The sequence below is a fragment of the Sus scrofa genome, chromosome 1, assembly GCF_000003025.6.
Source record: "Sus scrofa isolate TJ Tabasco breed Duroc chromosome 1, Sscrofa11.1, whole genome shotgun sequence".
In the NCBI taxonomy this organism is placed as follows: Eukaryota; Metazoa; Chordata; class Mammalia; order Artiodactyla; family Suidae; genus Sus; species Sus scrofa.
In genome coordinates this window covers 12,102,904-12,126,558 of record NC_010443.5, presented here as the reverse complement: position 1 = coordinate 12,126,558, position 23,655 = coordinate 12,102,904, and the positions used below count along the sequence as shown (strand labels likewise).

General features: G+C 39.8%; 1 protein-coding gene and 1 long non-coding RNA gene across 14 annotated transcripts in view; one reads left to right on the top strand and one right to left on the bottom strand.

The window, feature by feature from the left end:
- Positions 1,123-3,982, bottom strand: LOC110256595. Of its 2 annotated transcripts, none has more exons than XR_002338284.1 (2): positions 3,226-3,982; positions 1,123-2,361 (listed from the first exon to the last, which is right to left on the bottom strand). It is a non-coding gene; the product is annotated as an uncharacterized LOC110256595 (long non-coding RNA). The 2 variants fall into 2 exon arrangements; XR_002338283.1 differs by having other exon boundaries at positions 1,123-1,997.
- SCAF8 (SR-related CTD associated factor 8) overlaps positions 4,124-23,655 on the top strand; it is a 234,328-nt gene continuing 214,796 nt past the window's right edge. For 4 of the 12 annotated variants that reach the window (XR_002338279.1, XR_002338280.1, XM_021072006.1 and 1 more), the window contains exon 1: positions 4,830-10,396. Coding sequence is in view for 10 of the 12 variants with exons in the window: in XM_021072006.1 (XP_020927665.1) it covers positions 10,274-10,396 (123 nt within the window). In the remaining 2 variants the exon portion in view is untranslated. Of the gene's footprint in view, positions 4,720-4,828; positions 10,397-23,655 lie in introns of those variants that run through there. The other 8 variants (XM_021072026.1, XM_021072016.1, XM_021072047.1 and 5 more) reach the window with 5 other exon arrangements.

Here is a 23,655-nt window from a genome sequence, read left to right as displayed (position 1 = left end):
TATACTTGGTTTCAGTATTAAGTTTGGTGAGTTATATTGCACCCATTTAAAATATTAAGATAGGAATTCCTGTCGTGGCTCAGTGGTTAACGAATCCGACTAGGAACCATGAAGTCGCGGGTTTGATCCCTGGTCTCACTCAGTGGGTTAAGGATCTGGCATTGCAGTGACCTGTGGTGTAGGTCGCAGATGCAGCTCCGATCCAGAGTTGCTGTGGCTCTGGTGTAGCCTGGCGGCTACAGCTCCAATTCGACCCCTAGCCTGGGAACCTCCATATGCCACGGGTGTGGCCCTAGAAAAGGCAAAAAGACAATAATAATAATAATAATAATAATAATAATAATAATAATATAAAATTACCGAATTACTAAAAGGGGGCAAAAATATTCTCTAAAAAAACCCCTCACAATCTCAGCACCCTTAATATAACCATCTTCATTTTTAAATATGTTTAAGTATATTGTTCTATGACAGTGAGTACCTTCACATTGCTGTGCAACCATCACTACCATTCATTTCCAGAACCACCCCATCTTCCCCAAATGAACTCCATGCCCATTAAACACTAACTCTCCATCCCCCTCCTTTCCTCCCTTGGCAGCCGTCATTTCACTTTCTGGCTTTATAAATCTGACTCTTCTAGGTAGTTCACATAATTGAAATCATACAACATTTGTCTTTTTATGACTAGTTTATTTCACTTAGTATAATGTCTTCAAGGTTCATCCATGTTGTAGCCTGTGTCAGAACGTCCATTCTAAGGTTAAACGATGCTCTATTGTATGTACATACCCTATTCTGTTTGTTTTGTCCATTCACCTGTCCACGGACACTTGGGTTGATGCCACCCTTGTTATCGTGAAAGTGCTGCTGAGAACAAGAGGACAGAGAGCTGTTCAAGTCCATGCCGTCAGTCCTTTGGGGGGAACACCAGAAGCAGAATTGCTGGATCATAGGATACTTGACTTTTGAGGAACCGTCCTATCGTTTCTCACAGTCTAATCATTTTCACTGGCTATATATATTTCATTTTGTTTCGATGCACTGATTTACTAAACCATTCCAGAAGTGTTTCCTGAGAAATTTCAAATTTTAATTTTTTTCCATTAGTTTTGGTTTAGGCAACGCTCCAGGTTTTTTTTTTTTAATAATTCACATAAACCCAGTTTTTAAATAACTCATAACATATATCATTACTTACGATAGTTGATAATTGGATTTTGCTTGCTGCTACCTCACTCCCTCAAGGACATGCCCTATTCATTGGAGTAAGTCCTCTCTAGCTGGGACCTCTGCTTTCCAGTGTGGTGCTCACTAGCACATAGTTAACTTTGAGCCAGTTAGAGTGAAATAAAATGAAACAGTCGTTTCCTCAGATGCACTAGCCGTATTTCAAGGGCATGTTAATCAGACAGAGCTAGTCCTACTGAATCGGGCACCGCGAACACAAAACATTTCCTCCATCCCAGAAAGTTCAATGGTAAGAGCAACTCCAGAATGGTCTTGACTCTGACCATTTGGTTACAGCTGAAGTACAGCGTACGAGTTACTCCCAGAAACGAGGAGGTCCTGAGGGAAAGGCCAAGGATGACCTCGTTCGGAAGACAATGCCATCAACTCTGGCATGTGACTTTTCATAATTCACGATGGGGAATCTCTCTTCCATTGGCCGAATCTTCCTGCCCACTCTTTCCCATATCCGCCATCGCCAGAATATGAAGTATTGTTAAGTTTCTTGGTGATGGTCACCTAATCTGAGCTGGGCCACTCGGATTCCTTACTTTTCCCTTAAGACAGTTGGAACTGGGAGGGAGAGGTCTCCAGTCAGGTCCTCCAGGTGATTAGAACTATAAAGCCAGGAGCCAGAGTCCAGTCCTGCTGTGTACAACAGAGTTGGATAAAGGAACAGACAGAAAACTCGAGTAGACAGAGATTAGGTGCTTTAGACGTGCTGTCTTCCGGTTCAGGTCCATCGTTCCTCAGGCTCATCTGCATTCCTGATTTGGGTTACAGGAGAAAAATCAGCATGCATGAAGTCTTTAATGCTCAAGCTAGCTCAAATTAGTTTGTTATGGTGGAATCAGAATCCTAATATACCTAAATACATAAACTACAGCTATGGGCATCGCCTTTTTCAAGGGTAGGGGTATGTGTGGTTGTGCATAAGCTTTGCACTTAGTCCCTGCACTGGTCCTCCCCACTCCCCGCAGCCCCCTCTAACCCTCCTCAATTTTCCCTCTTGCTTTATCTCCTTCTCACTAAAAGAACGTGCTTCATTTGTTCTCTGCTTTTTTCCTGTTCCTTGATCAAAGTATGCCTCCTGCAATCTTTCTGAATGTAGAAGCTTTGTGAAATGAAGTCCTATAACATATTAAGCACTGATTTAATTCTTTAGCTGGTACTGCATCTTAATCTCTCAGGCCTAAGTAATTCCGTCAACATTCATTAACGAATGACTGAATAAAGGATCCCTCTTAGGCCAGAGCAGTGACTGTTCTGCATTAGAATCTGGCGTGATTACAACTGAGTGGGTATTTCTGCAAGTCAGTGCATGCTACTGTAGATGAACTGATGGGGAGAGACCTCTTGCAAGAGGAAAGGACAAGGACCAAGCCATGGAAGAATGAGAACCACAGCACCCCACTAAGGGCAGAGGCACCCAAGTGTCCCAGGAAAGAAAGTGCTTCGTGTTGTCGGGGAATAAAGGGGACCAGTGTAGCCAGAGCAGAGAGCAAGGGGGAAAGTATTATGAGCTGAGGTAGGTAGGGCCTTCGGGTTCTGGGAAGAGCTTAAAGTAAGATCTGAAGTGCAAGGGGAAAGTTTTAAACAGATTTAAGCAAGGGAGTGAGTTGATCTGATTTTTGTCTTTCCAAAAAAAAAAAAAAAAAAAAAAAATCCCTCTAGCTACAATCTGGAGAATGAAAATTAGGAAGATAAGCAGGGACATTAGGAAGCTACTGCAATTGTTGGCAAGAGATGGTAACGGCTTGGTCTATGAGGATGGGAGGCAAAGGGAGATGGAGAGCTTTGTGACATCATCAGAAATTTTGAAGGTGGAAATATAAGCTCTTAATGGATGACGTTATCCCTCTTTGATTCTAAGTAGCCAGCCCCAATGTTAAAGACGTTAACGAAGCAGACTCTAAACAGCAGACCCGAAGAAGTCGAGAAGGGCTGGCTTCCTCAGTTTCACACAGCTCGGGGCTCAGCTCTCACAGAAAGTACCTTGCTTCCAACGATCCTCGAATAAAACTCTGCTCATCTTCCTCCCTTTCCTTTGCGTGAACTTGAGAGAAGTGGTTGCTTGAAAACGATTCTAAGGCGGTGTCTGGGGCTCACGGATACACCTCCGACTTTTAAATATTTGCTTTTAGTGTGGTATCGGTTATTTTACATTGCACGAGGTGAGAAAGAAGGCATTTTGCTAGCAGCACCTCCTGTTTCATCCAGGAAATCTGTATGCACCCGTCTCTAAACAACCTAGGGCAAGATTCCTTTAGAATAATTCATCTTCTGTAAAAGATGAGTTCCCTTTCACCTATGCAAATCTCGTGCGCTCTGGGAAACCGCTTCCCGCCCTACAGACAAATGCACTCATTGTCTGTACCACGCCAGTCCCCCCGGATTTTATGCAGCGTGCATTTCCTGCACTGAACTGCTTGCTGGTTGCAGGCGTGCTTCCCTCGTCCCCCTGCCCCCAACCGGATCCAAAGCTTTTGTTTTTAACGTTTTCTCTAGACGCCAGGAAAATGCTTGGGCACGTCGTTACTACATAAGTGTCTGGCTAGGAACTTTTCCGGCTGTTAACCTTTAGGTCACTGTCCAGTGAAGTTCTGAAAAGCATCGAAACCTCATGTAAAGGGGCCAATCCACATGGAAACATTATTGCCTAAACTTGCGGCTTTGTAGGGGGGCATCTGGGTTTTTCTTTGAGCGACGCTTTGCAGTGGCCCAAAGGGCAGCGGCACTCACTCCCTCTGCGGCCCCGCGTGGGTAGGGGGTGAAGCGCGGGGGCGGGGGCGGGGGCGGGGATGGGAGGGTGGTCCTGGGCCGAGCTGAGCCGGGCCTCCGGACGGCGACGCTCTGGCCCGCGCGCGCTCGATGGTTCCGCGCGGCAGCCCGGGCCCGCGCGGTGCAGTCGCCAGGGGGCGCGCTGGCCGGTGCCGCGGATCTCCAAGCTGCGCGGCCCGACTCGTGTCCGCCATATTGGATGCCGCAGCCACTGCTGCCAGCGCTTCCTCCTCCGTCTTCGCGGTGCGCTGCTGGTTCCTGCGGCCCGAGCGGCGGGGAGGTGAAACAGGAGCCTGTCGGAGGCAGAGGAAAAAGGGGGTGGAGAGAGTAGGGGACCCCGGCTAGAGGGTGGAGGCCCGAGACCGAGCGGGGCGGAGAAGAGCAGGCGCCGCGGCCCAGCCCCTCCCCCGCCCGCTGCCGACCCGCCCCGGCAGCGCCTCTGTTCCCGGGACCGGCGCTCCGCCCGCCCTAGCGGCCATGCCGGGGCCTCGCTGCCCCTGAGGGAGCCCTTCCCCGCCAGTGCTTGCCCTTCCCCTGCTGCCCGGGGTCGCAGCGGTCCGGCCTCCTGCCGGCGCCCCCTCCTCGCGGCCGCGCAGCCGCCCCCGTCTCGCTCTCCCCACCCAGTGCAGTGGCCGCCGCCTCTTCCGCCGCCGGGCTCCGGGCCTCTGCACCGACAACATGGAGGCTGTGAAAACCTTCAATAGCGAGGTTGGTATTGCAGTCTAGCCTCCCCCCCCCCCCCCCGCCCGGGACGGGGCCGCCGCTGGGAGGGTGGGCACGGGCCCGCAGGGCTTTTCTGGGTGGGGCGAGTGGCGGCCTAGCTGTGTCCGTGGGGGAGGGGTGCTTCTCTGCCCCGGCGCCCCTCCCCCAATTCCGGGGAGGGGAGAGCTGGGGGAGGGCCGCCCCGGGGAGGAGGGAGGTTCCGGTGTCTCCAGCATCCTACTGTATGGCTGCGAGGCTGGAGGGAAGGCTCGCTTGGGCCCTCCCCCGGAGATTCCCGGCTGGTCTCTCCGGGTCAGTTCCGCCGAGGCCTGGCCCGCCCACCTCTTTCCTGGGCCTGCGGGATTTTAACTGGAGGCCGGGCTTCGCGGCCCAGACCTTCCCTGGGTCATTAATAAGGCAGGCACCGATTGGGGGTAGTGCTGGAAGAGCCCCTACAGGGGTGATGATTTGTGGTCACTTTGCACATAGTGTTTGTTTATAACTGAGATACCGTTGGCTAGGTAACCTGCCAACTAGGGACCTAGGCTAAGCGGATGGGTGATCGAGAGGCGAGGGTATTTTGCATTTTGGTTATCCTGCAATTCTCCTATTCTTACTCCTCCTCATCGTCACGACAGAAAGGCACACATGGCAGGGAGAGCTGTGCAAGCAGGCAGAGAAGGAAGATGCTGGGGAAGCATTTCCCACGGGCTCATTCACAAGTCAGATAAAAGGCTAGATGTTTAACATGCAGGTGTCCAGTTTTCACTGTTCAGTTGAATTTACTCGTCTGAAAGGAGACAAGTTTCGATAAACTATCACAATTTTTTAAAACTCTGACTTGAATACACCGTAATGTAAACATTAAGCATAGCAAGCACATATCTACAAAACCCAGAGTTATCCTTACCGGTGTGCCTAAGATGAAAGTATTTTAATGTGATGTTAACTAAGGTCGCATACATTTTAAGGACTTTTGATAGGGAAGTGCTAATAATATTCTGTTCAGTAGTGTAATTAACAGTCTTAAATGTTCACTTCTTAAAGTACCAGACTTACTACTGTGATAATCTGAACAAGACAATACTTTAAAAAGCTCTTACAGTTTTGTTTTTTTTCCTCCGTCTCCCCCCCTTTCTTCCTCCCTCCCTCCTTCCCTCTAGAATTGGCATTTGGGAAGCTTAGCAAAGAGGCTAAAAGTTCGATAAAAATCACGTGAATTAGACTCTCCGTATTAGAGTAGATAGCAGTGATACAGGTCCATGAGAGCAAGCAGTCTTTTGAATACTGGATTTTCTTTTCTTTTTGATTGCTTCCTTTTACAAATCAGAGCAAAGGACATGGGAATCTTTTCCTTTCACTTTATGAATATATAGCTGATAATTTGTGTCAAATTGCAAAATTTGGTTCGAATCCACAGTACTCTAAAGTACCAGACTTAATTACTGTGATAATCTGAACAAGGCAATACTTTGAAAAGCTCTTAGTTTTATTTGTTGTTGTTTTTTTTTTCTCCGTCCTTTAAAGTCTGGAATAAAAATTGAGGATACTGTGTTCCAATTTATTGCTAATAGTTTCAGAGCTCTTCAGGGGGAAAAAACCCCACAGCTCTATGTAGCCTTTTTATTTGCTACATATAGTGCTACAGCACTAATAGAATGTTAAAGTGGTTTGTTTTGTTTTTTAAGTGTGAAGAAAATCCTGTTTCCTTACAGTTATTTTTTTACCCTACCTGTTTTTGATTGGTGTCTCTCTCGTGCGTGGGGGGCGGAGGGTCCCAGTGTGTATCCTCCATTCCCAGTCTTCCCCACCATGTGGGAGATATAATCAAGTGGTTTGCACTCTGTGGTTGGTCACAGTTGGGCACAGTGGAGTAGACATGTTACGGTTTTTCATTTCAGTATTGACTTTAAGGATGGGGGCCTGACATATCTGGCTAGCTTCATGTTTCACCTCTTTTCTCATCTAATTTTTACAGTAACTTGAGAGTTGTAGTAGCATTCCCATTTTAGTGTATGTAGCACTCTCCTCATTTCCACACATGGATTTTGAAGAACTTGAAACATCTTTTAACTCCTTTATTTACTAATATGCTCAGACTTCACCATGTTTGAAAATGGGGTTGATTTAAAAATAGTAGCAGTACAGAATCAGAATTAAGGAAGGGAAATCTATTTTGAAGAAGATTCGGAAGAATATACCGTTTTTGTTTTAAAAACAAAGTACATAATCCTGATAGTTTTTTATAATGTTTGCTGATGTAGTAAAAACTTGTTGTCTCAAGTAAGTACATAGTAGGAAATAGTTCAGAATATTTTTCCATTAAATCATGTGTTGCAAAGTGCAAAAATAAAAAAGGAATCTGAGTTACAGGATTAGGAGAAAAGGATGTTTTGGAATGTTTACCTACAGTGAATTTGGCTTTTAAAGGCATCTGTCCTTGGGCTGAGCCCAACAAAATTTTCTCTGCCAAATTTAAAGGTATATTTGAAGTATTGTCAGGAAATTCCATTTACTTTATAAGGCACCACAATTTAGCTCTAAGCATAATGTTTAAAATATGAAATACTTAGCTTTTATGCCCTGCTAGTTCTCAGATTTTTCAAGACTAAAAAACAAACAAGCCAGCATTAGCTTGAAAACAGGAACGTGCCAGAAATTTTAATTAAGAGTATAGGTTTTTATTGCAAACTGGATAAGTTTCAATCTGAAAATTCATAGCCTTATGCAGGATATGAGTCATGAATAGCCTGTACTGCCTCCCCCCTCTCCCCACACCATTTCTCAAAGGGTTTTGTGGCCTCACCACCCCATGTTCAAATTCACTGTCAGGGATCCTTTATGTGGTAAATTCCCCTTAATTATCATGAGTGTTGAGGCTCAAAAATTGATATTTAATTGATATTTAAGTACCCCCATGCTAGTTTTGTGGGAAAACTAGAATTTCCAGTTAAGCATCATCATTATGATGAAAGTTAATCCCACGACCACGAATGTCAGTTCTGAAATGATGAAAGCAAATTTGTCCAGATGGGAGAATAAGACTCCCTAAGGGTCAGTGCTTGGTCTGAGGAGTTAATTCTAGAATTATTGTCCTTGTAAGATACTGGGTTTGTTGCTGCGTAGAGCTGGTGGCATTTACTTGTTACGATGGTTTAGAGTTCTCACCTCAGTGGAAAGGATATGATGTGATGTGTTGGTGTCTGTGCGTGACTTGAGGACCCTAGTCGCTTGCTGGAATGCGGCAGTTTTATGTGATCTGCATAGCTGTACCCTGTCCTTAAGAATGCCACCGTATGGAGGTCTTTATGGTGGGGTTTTGTCTTTGAAAAGAGGGGAAAGAGAAGAGCAATACGTGGTCCTCTCCTTTTAAAATTGTAACTCGTTTGGAGAGGGCCCTTAGTAATACAGGAACTTTTCAAATGATACATAGAAAATTCAAGAATCTGTTATGCATCTGTTATGCTCCATGCGTCAGGAAAATTACTGCAGTTTAATTTTTGGATTACCTTGGTTCATAAACTCTTTACTCATCTTTGGCCATCTAAATTCTTAGTGTTTTTTGTCCTTGGGATCCTTTGGCTATAAACCTTTTCAGGATGCAGATTTCCAGAGTCACTTTAACATCCAATACCTTTTCCTCTTTTGTGCCTTGTCTTTCACATCAAAAGTAAGATCCCATTTGTTTTATTCCAGGTTTATATTGAGAGTGTTCATTTGCCTAACTACAGGACTTTTTATAATCTTTCTAGCTGTGTCTTGTAGGTATTGGTTGGCAGAGACTAGTGGGAAAGGTACTGCAAATAATAAAAGTGTGTGAATGTTTTTACGCTTTCTTTCGTGGTTTAGGAAAGGGAATATATGTAAAGCAGCTGTAAAGCATAACATTTTTCTTTCACTTTTTTGTGTCAGGGAAATCTGTCTCCTTTTTCTCTCCTGTTTCAGCTTTCCAGTGGGAGTTTTGATTAATTGTAACAATTAGGCTATGGTTTGTTTCTGCCTTGTGAAAATCCCTTAAAGATACAGCAATCCTAGTGTTCTAAAGGAAGGAAGCCTTGTCTAGCCCATCCTTGCCCTTCATGGTTTAGATCAGGGTTTCTCATCCTAGACATTATTGATATTTTGGGATGGATAATTATTTGCCGTGAAGGACTGTCCTGTGTGTTGCAGGATGTTTAGCAGCACCCCTGGCCTCTACCCATTAGAGATGCCGCTATTGACAAACAGAAATGTCTCCAGATACTACCAAATGCCCTTGGGGGGCAAAAATCACCCTGGTTGAGAATCTCTGAGTTAGATCCCCTGATAAACTGTCTTAAAACACTCTGTGCTTTTCCTTCTAGTGATTCCTACAATTTTAAATAATGAGTATTAGCCTTTCCCACCAGATTGTAAGTTCCATGAAGACAGTGACCACGTCTTCATTGCTTCATATCCTTGATATATAACTAGTGCCTTAGTACATAGTATATGCTCAATAAAGATGGATGATATAATAGGTAGCTAAATGATCTGGGGCAAAGCAGTTAACATTTCTGGACCTAAGATTTTCTTCTTTGCGAAATAAGTGACTAATTTGAGATTGTTTTTAGGTTCTGTATTAGCTGGAGGATTCTTTGACTAAATATAAAATTAATATTGTGAAGACTTACTAATTAAAGTATAAGCATTACTTTGAAGGTCATTTTGTGACACTGTAGGCGTATAGGAATTTAGATGGGAAATTTTAAATCAAAACTCTGTTTATGGTTTTTCACTTCTTACTAAAAGGGGAGAGTGGGGAGGGGGCTGTTCCATTGAAAGTTTCAGTTAGATTAAATTCATCATAAGTTTTATGTTATGCTATTTTCAAATCATATTTGCTTTATTGTTTTTCATTTTAAGACAACATATGGTAAAAGTTTTTTTAACCAGTATTCAAAAAATTTAGGAGTTCCCGTCGTGGCTCAGTGGTTAACGAATCTGACTAGGAACCATGAGGTTTCGGGTTCGGTCCCTGGCCTTGCTCAGTGGGTTAAGGATCTGGCGTTGCCATGAGCTGTGGTGTAGGTTGCAGACGTGGCTCGGATCCCATGTTGCTGAGATATGCCATGGGAGCGGCCCAAGAAATGGCAAAAAGACAAAAAAAAAAAAATTTAGAATACAGGGATAATTGAGATGGATAATAATGATTTTGGGGACTCCGCATGATTTGAAAGTGTTTTAGTCTTAATCTTTCAAGATTAAATATAAAATTTTTTGGCAACATTGAAATTGATGAGATATATATAGTTCAATCATTTTATTCTAGTCTAGCATTGAGTTTGTTACAGTAATTTCTGTTGACATTTGGGGGACATCTGTATTCCCTAGTCTTCTAACTAGTCATATTTTATGATCATTTGTGCCTTTTTTTAGACGTGTAGTTGGCTTAGAATTAGTGCTGATACTGCTACTTGTACGTGGAATGTGTCTTTCTAGGGCCAGTTTTGCTGTTACTGGACAACTTCTAACTCATAATGGTATGAGAGAATGTAATCAACCTTGACCTTGAACACTGGCTGAGCTCCTGAACTCTTACATGAGCTCATTTTATCTGGTTTTGTTTTCTCAACATCTTTCTCTGCTCCTCTCTCTCAGGATTGTGCCTCTACTCCTGCTTGTTACAGACTGCTTTTCCAGCAGCATGGACACAAGAAGCATAGTAAGATAATTACAACCCACATAAGGCAGGCGCTTTGGAAAATAATTAGGTTTAAATTGGTAGTGAAATGATATCTTAACTGCATGGGAAGTACTTGGGAAGTAAAATACAGTTTGTCACTGAAAATACATTAGTAATTTTAAGGAGAGCATGTAGGGAATAAGTTGAATTTCTTCACAAAAAATAGGTTAAGTGAAAAAAAAGTTGGGCTTAGTAGTGAGCATAAATCATATCTAAACCCTTGTCGCATTTACTTGCATTCTGCTCCATGTAACTTTTTGTAAAATAAATGTTACCAGTCTCTGAATTTGATGGTTGAAAATAAAATACGTCTTATATTTTGAGGAAGTTCTTCAAACTATAAGATGACAATAGACCATTGACAGATATGCTACAGTAATGGAGATAGATAAAAGTAAATCAAAGTTTTGATTTTCTAATTATAGAGGAGCAGATTTTGGTAGAAATAAATGCTGGTGAGAAATGTTTCTATAGCCTCAGATTTCTTGACTGAGTTGGTTCTATCTCAAGTTTGGTGGTAAACATGATGCATTTTGTCTTTCTGCTTTTGGTTTTATGCATTTATTTCATCTTTCTAATTCTGCTTGCCAGTTTCCGATACACTATATTTTAAACTCAAGGAACAATATGTAAATATGTTATATCTACTGTAGGTCGGAAAATAGGTTAGGAATGTTGACATTACTGCATTTAGTCAGAATGGACAGTATAGATCATTTGTTCATGTTTTTAGAAGGTAGTTTATGGCCATTAAGTTAATTATGGCAATTTTTTCTTTTTTTTTTTTCTTTTTTTGGCATATGGAAGTTCCCAGCTTAGAGGTCTAATTGGAGCTGTAGCTGCTGGCCTACACCACAGCCACAGCAACACCAGATCTGAGCCACGTCTGCAACCTATACCACTACACCACAGCTCACTGCAATGCAGGATCCTTAACCCACTGAGTGTGGTCAGGAATCGAACTCACAACCTCATGGCTTCTAGTCGGATTCCTTTCCGCTGCGCCAAGACGGGAACTCCCCAAATTTGTTTTTAAAATGATTCTACAACTTAGTATAATTTATTGGTTAACTTGAAAAATCCAGGATTCCATTCATTCATTCATTCATTTTTTTCATTCACTTAACCAGTACTTAAGGAATGTTTACCATGTACCAGACATTTTTCTATCTGCTGGATGCAGTGGTACCAAGACAAGCAGAAAGCATACCCTTTTGGAGCTTATGTTCTTGTAAAGCTCATCAGCTTTCTGTGCAGTCACTTGGCTGCAGAGTAGAGCAGGTATTCCTGACTCCGAGGGACCTTACGTTTTCAACAGTGGGAATAAGATGAGCTACATTGTTTTATTTTGCACCACATTGCATGTCATAGTATTAAATTTCTTTTGGCATTTTGGAATCATAACTATTTTTATCGAATGTAGTTTTGGGAATGTTTCCGTTTTTCAGTTAGATATTGGTCTCCACATGCAAATGATTACAAAATACTTTTAAGTGCTGACCAAAGCTTTATGAATGTGGTGTGATAAATTAACAAGTATTTTTATTTTTAAAACAAACTTTTCCCTAAATACTTGAAAAAATTTGGTATCTGTGTTTCTTTTCTATAAACACTTATTTTCTGAATTTGATTTAATTCTTTGGGGCTCGTTTGAGTAGCTTATGAGCGAGGGATGAAAAGTTTGGATCATGTATTTTATGATCTTAGAAACCTGGGAAATGATACAATGGTGTTTTTATTTTGGGTCACAATATCTAAAAGGTTGACTAGTGCTCCTGGAACCAATATGATGTTGTATGTCATCTATATCTTAAAAAAAAAAAAAAAAAGGTTGCCAAAGCCCTAGTTAATGGTTTTCTTTACTTTAGTAACATCTTTGATACTATAAAGTTTTATGATAAAAAAGATGTAGGTACTTGAATTTATTGAAATGAAAAAGAATATTGAACAAGTTAAAAAATTTTCCAAACCAAAACACATAGCAAATGTCTAGTTTCCAAAAAACAGCTGCTTGCTATAGTGAAAAAAAAGGTCTGGCTTGTGTCATTTTGAAGTACTTTTTATTTACTGAACATTGTTAAAAAGTGAGGCACTTTATAGTACATAATATTTCATACTCTGCCCTTCTTTTCCCCAACCATTATCAAGTTTCAGTGGCTCTTTAGGATAAACTTGAGAGAAAAGCAGGATACTATCCTTATTTTATAGACAAGGAAACTGAGGCCTACCATTGTGATTTTCCTGAGAAAACGCAGCTTTGTAAGTATGAGAGCTAAGGCTGGAAGGACCTGCATCTCAGTTCTTGGTTTAGATGGTGTTTCTTACACTCTGTGTTGAGGAGAACCATCACACAGTTTTTCACAATTCTTTTTGCTAGCGTGATGTCCACATATAAATTAAATATTTTTCCCACTTTTTAAACTTTATTTTTACAATATCAGATTTATAGAAAAGTTGTAAGAATGATAAAGAACTTTTCTGTACACTTCATCCTGATTGCTCTAATTATTTAATCATATTTGCTTTCTTATTCTCTTCCTCTCTTTACATATACATGACCACATGTAAACTTTTTGTTCTGAATATTTGGAGAGCCAATTTCAATAAAGGATGGCTTTTACTTCTTAATATAACTATTTTCTAAAAACAAGGATATTCTCTCATATAGCCATAGTACAGTTATCAAAATCAGGAAATTAATATTGATATAATGCAATTGTCTGCAGACCTTGTTCAGATTTCAGTAATTATACAAGTAATGTCCTGAATAGAAAGAGTGGAGCCTGCATCACACTTATGTTCATGTGTCTTGTCTCTCTAGTGGCCTTTAATCTGGAGAAGTTGGTTATTACTTTGTCTTTTATGACCTTTGATGATTGATGAGAATAGGCCAGTTATTTATAGAATTCCCTCAGTATGGATTTGTCTGCTCTTGCTGTTGCTTCATGGTTAGTTTTCACGTTATGCGTTTTTGGCAGGAATAGTCCAGAAGTGATATTGTGTCCTCAGGAAGCACGTGATGTCTATCTGTCCCATTCCTAGGGATGTTGACTTTTTTCCTGCAGAATTTTTTCTGTTGTGAAATTACTGTTTTTCACTTTGTAACAAGCATTTTATGGGGAGATATTTTTGAAATTATGCACATAGCTTGTTACTCATTAGACTTTCACTGTTTTTTTTCCCCCCCAGCATATAGTTAGTTCTTGCCCGAATCAGTCCTAAGACGGTTGTCAGATGGTGATTTTCTTTGTTTCTTTCTTTATTATTGGCATTCTGCAAGAGCTTTTTCTTCTCCCCATTTATGTATTTATGCCTATCAGTATGAACTCAAGTGTTCTTTTTAATTCATTGGGGTCTTTTGATGTCAGAACTCCTTCATGCCTACCCGTACTCCTCCTCCTTTGAGTACTGTACTCACTTTCTTGTACAATAAGGTATTCCCACCCCAACCCTGCAATCAGCCATTTCTCCAAGGAACTGTAGTTTCTTCTGGTGGTTATCTGTTAACAGATTGAGCTAGAAGTTGTATATATATGTATGCACATGCCCAGATGTATGTATACACAATTTTTTTTTTTATTTTAATCCGTCTGCCTATCTAAGAAACCAGGAATTCATCCTGATGTCTCAATGACAGTCTAACACTGCAGGGTTCATTTTCGCCATTCCCCTTTCCAAATCTGCAGTCCCTTTCTCAGACAGTGAGAAAACTAGATCCTGCTGTCCAGTGTATTTCCTCATGTTTTTGAGCAATCCTGCAATACACAGAAAGTAGTTGCAGAACTGCTAAACCGTATGTCTGTGAAAATAAACCTATTAGCTAGAATTTAATATTTGTTTGTAGTTCATTTTTTGTTTCGCCTGTGGGTATATCATCAAAGTGTTGTGTTCAAACATTGATTGGTTATTTTTTTCCCCCCTTAATGTAGCTTTGCTATTCCTTTGACTATAATTTGGCTTTTTTTCCTGTTTGTTTTATTTTGTTTTTTCCTCCATCCACTTTTGTGATTTTTTAAATATGTAAAACATTAAACATAAATTATCTTTAATCCTCCTTTGCATTAGCTTCAGTATTATAACCACTTATGCTTTGGTGAAAAAAAAAAACCCAAAACCATTTCCTTAACATTTTTCAAATCACATAAGCCATAATTTAGAGGTTTAGATATGGAAAAGGTCTTAGGTGAAAGATATGTTGGTTAGTGCAGATTGAATTCATAGGTGAAAGTACATATTCAAAAAACTTTTAAGTGAAATCTTTTGAATGAAATCTTCATTCACAAGGGTTAGTAGACTTTCAGTAGAGGGCCAGATGGTAAATATTAGGTTTTGTGGGCCACTTAAGGTCTCTTTTGCATAATTACGTTGGTTTTTCACAATTCTTTTAAAATGTAAAACCATTCTTGTCTTGAGGGCCTGCAAAAATAGGCTGTGGGCCCTACTCATAATGGTGCTGCTGCACTCTGAAACCTGAGAACTTGTTTAATTGCCTGCTACTTGCAAAACAATTATAATTGCCAGGAAGATATATTCTTTATAGGAGTATAAGCCTTATTTTAGCATCAGAAACAGAAACAAAGTAACTTTAAAAGCTGCCTTGGTGAGAATATTTATTCAAGATGTTTTTTGAACACTACCACTAAACGCAGATGTGCAGACACTATTCTAGACCCTTAGGGATTTAACAGTGTACGAAACAGACTGGGAAAAAAAAAAAAAAAAAAACCCAAGAAACTCTGCCCTCCTGGAACTTACATTCAGTTTTAGTGTGTGTGGGTGTGTGCTGGAAATGTATGTTTCTTGTTTTTCCGATTTAGTGACATTTAACCAACTAAAAGTTTCTTTCGTATTAATTGCGGAGTGAGCATTCTTGCTTGAAAACTTGATAAAAGATGCACCAAAGGGGGCAAACTTTTAAAAGCTTGGCTCATTTCTTCCCACCTCCCGTTCATGATACTTTCTTGTGTAGCTGCACTATCTCACTAAAGGGAGAGGAGGAAAAAACCGTCATTAATTGGACACAGAACCCAGACCTCATTTAGTGATAAGTACACGTGTATTATAGAATCTTAAAAAAAATACTATTCAGGAATATATGTAACAGTAACTCAGTTTTTCTTTCTTTAATGCTTTCGTGAATAAATGAGAATGATTCTTAAAGTATTGTCCAAAGTTGAAAACCATTGTGAGAGTAGTTGCTTGTGGAGTTTTCTTGAAATAGGGAAAAAGTCTTCTGATAATGCTAATATTCATTTACCTAATAAAATCTCAGAATCTCTATGCAGGTTATCTATTTTGTGCCTGGTTAAATATCAACACCTTTGAATAAGTCTTCAAAATGAGTTTTTACCATGTTGTATATTTCTTGCTGAAATGACTTCTTTTAGTAGTTTTTCTATAAGCATTTAATAAACCAGTAAGTGCCTCTTTTTTTTAATGCTTTATTGAGATATGAGTGACTGCTTTTGCAAGGATTAGTAACACATTTGGCTTTTTTTTTTTAACACTAAGAAAAGTGATTTTTATTTTTACAGTAATTCCTGTTATTGGGCAAAATTTTCCAAATTCTTATTCCCAGTCTGTCAGAGAACTCAGAACCTGTTGTAGAGGCCTGTCTCTGCTTTGGTACCAATTACCGGAACAAGGGTTGTGACCACTTTAACTGAAAAGGATTAATGTCCTAAAGGAGTTAGCAAGAGCCGGGCACATCATTTCTAGCACAGAATTTCCCAGTTAGTACTTTGATTCATTTGGGAACCAAAGGAATGAAATATGGCAGGCCTCCTAGAGCTGTAACAATGAATGATTCCAAACAACTCTATGGGCGCTTCCTTTATTTTTTGTTTTGTTTGTTTATTTTTGGCCATGCATGGCATGCAGAAGTTCCCTGGCCAGGAATCGAACTTGAGCCACAGCAGTGACAACACTGAATCCTTAACCACTAGACCACTGGGGAACTCTGAGTGCTTCCTATGTTTTACTAGTCCTTTAAGCTTGTCAGACAAGTTTTTTCATTCTACATACATACAGTACAGTACAGTTCTCCAATTGCTAGAATTCAGTAAGTAATAGCCCCTGAAAATTCTAATGTGATAGCAGATAGTAGTCAGAAAGAATGCTAGAAAGTAATAACTGGTCCTTTGAGCTCTGTTCTTTCTATCTGTTGGCTGTCTCTCAGGCAGTGTGTTCTGCAGAGTGTTTAATTAGACATCTCCATCCTTTTCCTCAGCTCATGTTAATATGAGTGGGGTTGGGAATGGATTACCACAAAGAATGGGAAAGAAAGTAATGTGATATGACCACTAGGATACAAAGAGTAGTGATGTGGGAGTGTATAATATGTATATATTCTGTGTATGTCATGTTGTTCAGAGTATGAGGAGGAGACATTGTGTAAAGTAAAGGATAAAAACCCTTTTCAAGGAAATGGCAACTTTGGATAGGGGATGGGCTTAGAAGGAGTTCTGAGAGAAGGATTAGGCAAGGATCTTCTGATGAAAAATCTTTCATACTATGCACACGACCTCGTTTTTAATCAGAAGGAAATGGAGGTTCTGATGAGTTTTAAATAAAAGCACAAGCTTTAAATATGTGTTTTAGATCAATATCATCATGGGACAGGGCAGGGCAATGGAGGGAGGAGAGTGGGGGAAGCAAGATTAAATTAGTGTAGAGAAGGTATTACTCAACTACAGTAGTGATGGAAGACGGCTAGATGAATACAAAATGAATTTAATGATAATAAGGACCTGAATATAAGGAGGAGAGTGGCTAAGTGACAGGTAGATAAAATGTTACCGTACCAGTCACTGGGAGGAACAACAAACTTGAGAAATATAACAGGTTGGTTTGAATGAGAGCACGGTCTACGGCCATAGCACCCTGAACGCTCCCTATCTTGTCTGAATGGGGGCTCATTTTTTTTGCCTAGAATGAAAGCGTATGGAAGGAGGATTGAAATCACCCATATCTCAACCACCCAAAGACACTGTTACCAGTTTGTTGAATCCAGTAGAAGGAGCTCTGTATATCTTGAAGATTTAGTGTCTGGAGATAACCAGCTAGATATAGGTCAGGTACTTGGAAAGAACAGGCTAGAGACCGAGTTTTGGGAGCGGGTATAGTTGTGTAGGGAAATTATGTAGAGAGAGAGGAGAAAAAGGCTTATGGTCACATCTTGTAGAATCTTTTATCTTGCTCACTTCTTTCTCTCTCTCTCTTTTTTTTTTTTTTTTTTAAGATAAGGCTTGACCCTTTGTCTCATTGTATGTGTGAATATAAAGATATTTTAAAGCATCTCTGTTTGGAATTTGCTTGATTTTAGAATTCTGCTTATACAACCAGATGTTCTTAAATGCAGTTAAAATTTAGTAAATTGATGTAAACCAACTATAATGGAAAAAATAAAAATCATTAAGTAAAAAAATAAAATTTAGTAAATTGAATGGTCAGTGAATAAAATTAAGGGCTTAAGTTTTATTGAATGAAATGTTATTAGAATTCCTTAACATTGAGTCTACTCATATCATTGAATGTTTCATTAGCTTCTCTTAGTTACATAATTCTTTAACTCTGTGTATAATAACCAATTTATTGTGGACATGGAATTGTGAATTTAAGGACTATATTATTAGAAATAGAACTCGTATCTATTTGAGAAATTCTAGCTAATAGGGTACAAATGAATTATTCTTTCTCATTTTGGTCATTTCACTTACTAGATTAATTATTCTAAATTTAGGAGGTAAAATTCATTTTTTTTTAGATTTTAATATTACAAAAGACATAGGAAAGAACTGAAATTAAATGCAGGTGGGTTGTTGGGATCCCAGGGAAAATTTAAACTGAAGTGTTGTTTTTATATATGTATGTGTTTATATTTACACATTTTGTTTTCTCCCATGGAGAATAATTTCTGTTCTCTTTGGTTTTAGAATGGGGTTATAAAACCATTATAGTCGTGTTATACATTTGTAGCTTTAGGTTCTATGATTGGGTTCCTTGTTTACTTCCTGGTTAATGCTTAAAGTGGATTTTCACAAATAAATTTTAGACCTGAAAGATTTATGATAATATATCATTTAACAGACACATTTTGCAGATAAAGTATCAAGAGCCAAAGATAATGAAAGTTGTTAAGAATCACACTTTATCAGAGGCACACAGTTAGCCGCCAAATTAGAAGAAATTTTTGCTTTCTGTGTCTTCACTCATTTTTACTTTTTCAGTGTGATTGAGTTTTTGGTAGTGTTTATTTATGTGCATTGTAGGTGGAAGAGGAGTGGGAATTTGTGATTCTTAGTAAATTATTATCACTTTATGCTACCTCTAGACCAGGATGAGGAGTAGACTATTGTACTGCTGCTTTCCTGCTCATAAAATAGGGTGATTTAGGAAGACATGCATTTCTTGGCAGGGAAGTGTTGTGTGCAGTAACACCCACTTAGCCAGCAGTTTTCTAGCAACTCAGCCCTCTGCAGAAAAGTCACAACAGCCTTCGAGTATCATATCTTGTACCGTCTTTGTAGGAGGAGTACAACTGCTCTATAAAGCTGTATCCTTGGTGTATTGTTTTCATTTTAATAGTAGTAGCTACTTTGTAACTGCTTTCTTTAGATTTTTCACAGGCTACTGTTTAGAAAGCTCCTGGCACAGATATTTTAAAGCAAGACAAGGCTATGAAATTAATATGGTTGCTTTCAAAGTAAGATGTGCTAAATTATAATTGGAAAGAAAGGAGATAGTTGTTTTACCATTTATAAAATGTGATTAGACAAGATCTTTTAGGATCGCTTAAATATTAGCCCCAATGAGTAAATTTTCAAATTAAGTTTTCTTAGCTTCAGTTTACTCATTTTAAAAATAGGGGTAATGAGGAATTTCCACGGTGGCTCAGCAGTAATGAACCCGACTAGTATCCATGAGGATGTGGGTTTGATGCCTGGCCGTGCTGAGTAAAATAAGGATCCAGCATTGCTGTGAGCTGTGGTGTAGGTCATAGACATGGTTTGGATCTGGCCTTGCAGTGACTGTGGCTGTGGCTATGGTGTAGGCTGGCACCTGCAGCTCCAATTTGACCAATTTGACCTCTAACCTGGGAACTTCCATATGCCTCAAGTGCAGCCCTAAAAGGCAAAAATAAAATAAAAAATAGGGATGGTAATGCCTTCTCTGATTACCTCTCAGAATTGGTTTAAATATTTAAACTACTGGCTGGTTTTCGAAACATTAAAAATTGGCTTAGGAGTTCCTCTTGTGGCTCAGTGGTTAACGAATCCAACTAGGAACCATGAGGTTGCGGGTTTGATCCCTGGCCTTGCTCAGTGGGTTAAGCCGTGGGCTGTGGTGTAGGTCGAGGACGAGGCTCGGATCCTGCTTTGCTGTGGCTCTGGCATGGGCCAGTGGCTCCAGCTCTGATCAGACCCTTAGCTGGGAACCTCCATATGCCACGGGTGTGACCCTAGAAGAGAACCAAAAAAAAAAAAAAAAAAAAAAAAGAAGTTGTCTTAAATAAAATTTTAAATACTCAAAAAAGTTGGTTTGAACATGTAAAATTATAAAATAATAATAAATTGTAAGGCACTTGGAAAGCTAAAGAATGCTAGTTCTAATATTCTTAGTTTTTTAGAGAAAAAGTATACGAAGGAAAGTAATTTTTTGAAGTAGCCACTGTAGCTCAGTAGGTTAAGAATCTGACTGCCGCAGCTCGGGTTGCTGGGGAGGCTCGGGTTTGATCTCTGGCCTGGTTCAGTGGGTTAAAAGGATCCAGTGTTGCTGCAGCTTGGATTCAGTCCCTGGCCCAGGAACTTTCTTATGCCGTGGTTGTGGCCATAAAAAGAAAAAAAAAAGTTTTGGAGAATATGAGCTATAAAGAAAGTGCTAGATTGGAGTTCCTGTCATGGCTCAGCACAAACGGATCTGACTAGTATCTGTGAGGATGCAGGTTTGATCCCTGGCTTCACTCAGTGGGTTAAGGATCTGGCGTTGCCATGAGCTGTGTTGTAGGTCACAGACACAGCTCGCTTGCATCCTGCATTGCTGTGGCTGTGATGTAGACGGGAGGCTACAGCTCTGATTCGACCGCTAGCCTGAGGACCTCCATATGCCACAAGTGCGTCCCTAAAAAGACAAAAAGAAAAAAAGCAAGTGCTAGATTATATTTAACGTATTTTCCAGATTGGAGAAATAGTTGAACAAAACTTAAAAAAATTTTTTTTTTGTGTTAAGGTATATAGTTGATTGACAGTGTTGTGGCAGTTCTGCTGTAGAACAAAACAGTTGACAGCAGACAGTAATAAAATATAAACTATGATGCATTTTGGACCAGTATCATTGGTTGTAATTTATAAGAATTTCAGTGTTTTATTAAATCCAGCAAGGCCTTTAAAAGAATTTTAAATAGTTATTATGAGTATAATTTTGCGCCAGATTGTATTTAAAGTCTGTGTGCCATGTATGTACATGTACACATTTATATCACACACACACACACCCCCACAACCACACAATTCTGAAAAGTAACCTACCAGCCTTTTAGCAGTGGTCATTTCTTAAAAGACTAGTAGGTAATAGGGAGCAGTAAATGAGAGTTTTCAATGTTTGGAATTTTTCACAGTCAGCATCTATTACCATATTAGTTTTGTAATATTCCCCTCAAACCCAAAACACTTTGTGTGTTAACTTTCGGGAGAAAGATGGAGCTGGTCTGTTTTAATGGTATTTGAACTACGTCCTTTAGAGAAAGTGAGCTTCCTTGTTAAGTGTTGGAAGACTCTTGGAGTTCCTGTCATGGCGCAGTGGTTAATGAATCCAACTAGGAACCCTGAGGTTGCAGGTTCGATCCCTGGCCTTGCTCAGTGGGTTAAGGATCCTGCGTTGCTGTGAGCTGTGGTGTAGGTCGCAGACGCGGCTCGGATCCTGCTTTGCTGTGGCTCTGGTGAAGGCCGGCGGCTACATCTCTGATTAGATCCCTAGCCTAGATCCATATGCTGCGGGAGTGGCCCTAGAAAAGGCAGAAAGACAAACAAAAAAAGGGTTGGAAGACTCCTAAAACTTATTCTTTTAATTTCATGTTTATATGAAACTTATTTAGCCATTACTTGATTAGTAGACATGTAAGCATCATAATCTATTGTCTTTACATCTTCTTGGTTATTAGTTAGGTTCATGCTATTACGTGGCATTTTTGCATAATTATCTACCACCTTACTCAGTGACTCAGTTGTGTATATTTAGTTGGATGCTATCTGGTAGACTTTGTTTTTGTAAACTGAGTGTTAGGTAGCCAGAAGAACTGGGTTTGAGACATAGTTATGTAGCTTAATAACAGTCTGAATTTACTTAGGTTCCTTACCCTCAGTTTATAGATCTGTAAAATTCAAATAGTAAACACTAATCTTATTGAGCCATTCTGAAGGTAAAAGCAATACAGCATGTATGATAGTGCTCAATAGTTAACAATGTCATAGAGATGAAAAGTAATACTATCTTTCTTTGCTGTACTGCTCTTTTTTTAGGCTTTATTTTTGAAATGATTTTATCCATAGACCTGATAGGCTTTTGGTCCACTTATTCTCTCTCTGTTATTTAGTCCTCAGAATTTATTCTTCATCTCTTCAACTCTTTATCTCTTCAGGAAAAACTGTTTTTGCTTTTCCCTTCTGGGATTCAGTCCCAGATCATCTGGGTATCATGTACATGTGCTCATGAGATGGTATGGTTAATCGCTCCAATCTAAACTTGTCTACTACAATCTTGCTCTTAGACGTCCCCTTTATGTCAGTAGAAAAATTATGTTCCCAAACACACAGACCTGAAAACTGGAATTTTTCTTAGGTGTCTCTCTTTTTTTGTATCTTTTCAGTCATGAAATCCAGTGAATTATTTTTAAAAATAAATTTTGCATCCTCCCGTTTCTTTTTATTCTTACACAGATGCTTTAGTCCATGTCCTCATTACTTCCTCCTAGGTTTGCTAGTTTTTAACTGGCTCTTAGTGTATTATTCTCTGTTCTCTAGTTGATACAATAGGACTACATTTTTTTTCATTTGTCCTTTTTTTTTTTTTTTTGGCTATGTCTATGGCATGCAGAAATTCCCAGGTCAGGCATTGAACCTGTGCCACCAGGGACTTCCATAACTACATTTCGTTTTGGATTACTGGATTAATTTTTGCTTGATTAGTGTCTTTAAACAACTGTTTCATTTGAATTGCTTTGTACTTTGGGAGTTCCTGTCATGATACAGCAGAAACGAATCCGACTAGGAATCATGAGGTTGTCGGTTTGATCCCTGGCCTCGATCAATGGGTTAAGGATCCGGCATTGTCATGAGCTGTGGTGTAGGTTGCAGATGCGGCTCGGATATGGCTTTGCTGTGGCTGTGGTGTAGGCTGGCAGCTATAGCTCTGATTAGACCCCTAGCCTGGGAACTTCCTTATGCCTCGAGTGCAGCCCTAAAAAGCAAAAAAATAAAAATAAAAATGAATTGCTTTGTACTTTGGAAAATCTCTCAGATTACCTTTTCCTTCAACTGTGCAGATTTCCTAACTGCGGATTTAAGGCTTTTTATAGGACTATTTTGTTAATCAGTTATTTATAAATATATAAATAAAAAAATATAAATATGCTTATATACACAATATGCTGTGAAGGTTAGCGTTTTCACAAATGTTGTCAAGATTACTATATACAAAGCTATGCACTGTATATTCCCATCTTGGTGTCTTTTTGGTACTCAGTGATTCTCTAGTAGGAAGGCACAGGAGCCTATTGAGATTTTAATGCATTGCCATTAAGAAATAGCTACTTTCCAATCCTTTTTGATAATTACTGTTTGTCAAGAGAGATTTATTGATGAGCCTGCTACATGTGTAAATAGTATAGAAGCAAAATCACAGCTGTGACATGAATGCTCTCTTTCTAATCAGTCCATTTCACTTCTATTTGTTGTTTCTAATTACATGTCATTTGTCTGAATGCTTCCCTCAGTAACATTTTTTATTTTGGCGCTAAATCATGCCCTGTGTTCTTATTGCCTTGAGGTCGTGTTAAGGTCTTCATGGATCCACGGTTTATATACTTTTTCTTTCCTCTTTTTATGGCCACACGCACAGTATATGGGGTTCCCAGGCTAGGGGTTGAATTGGAGCTGCAGTTCCGGCCTGCACCACAGCCACGGCAACGAGATATCCTAGCTGCATCTGTGACCTACACCGCAGCTTGCAGCAATGTTGAATCC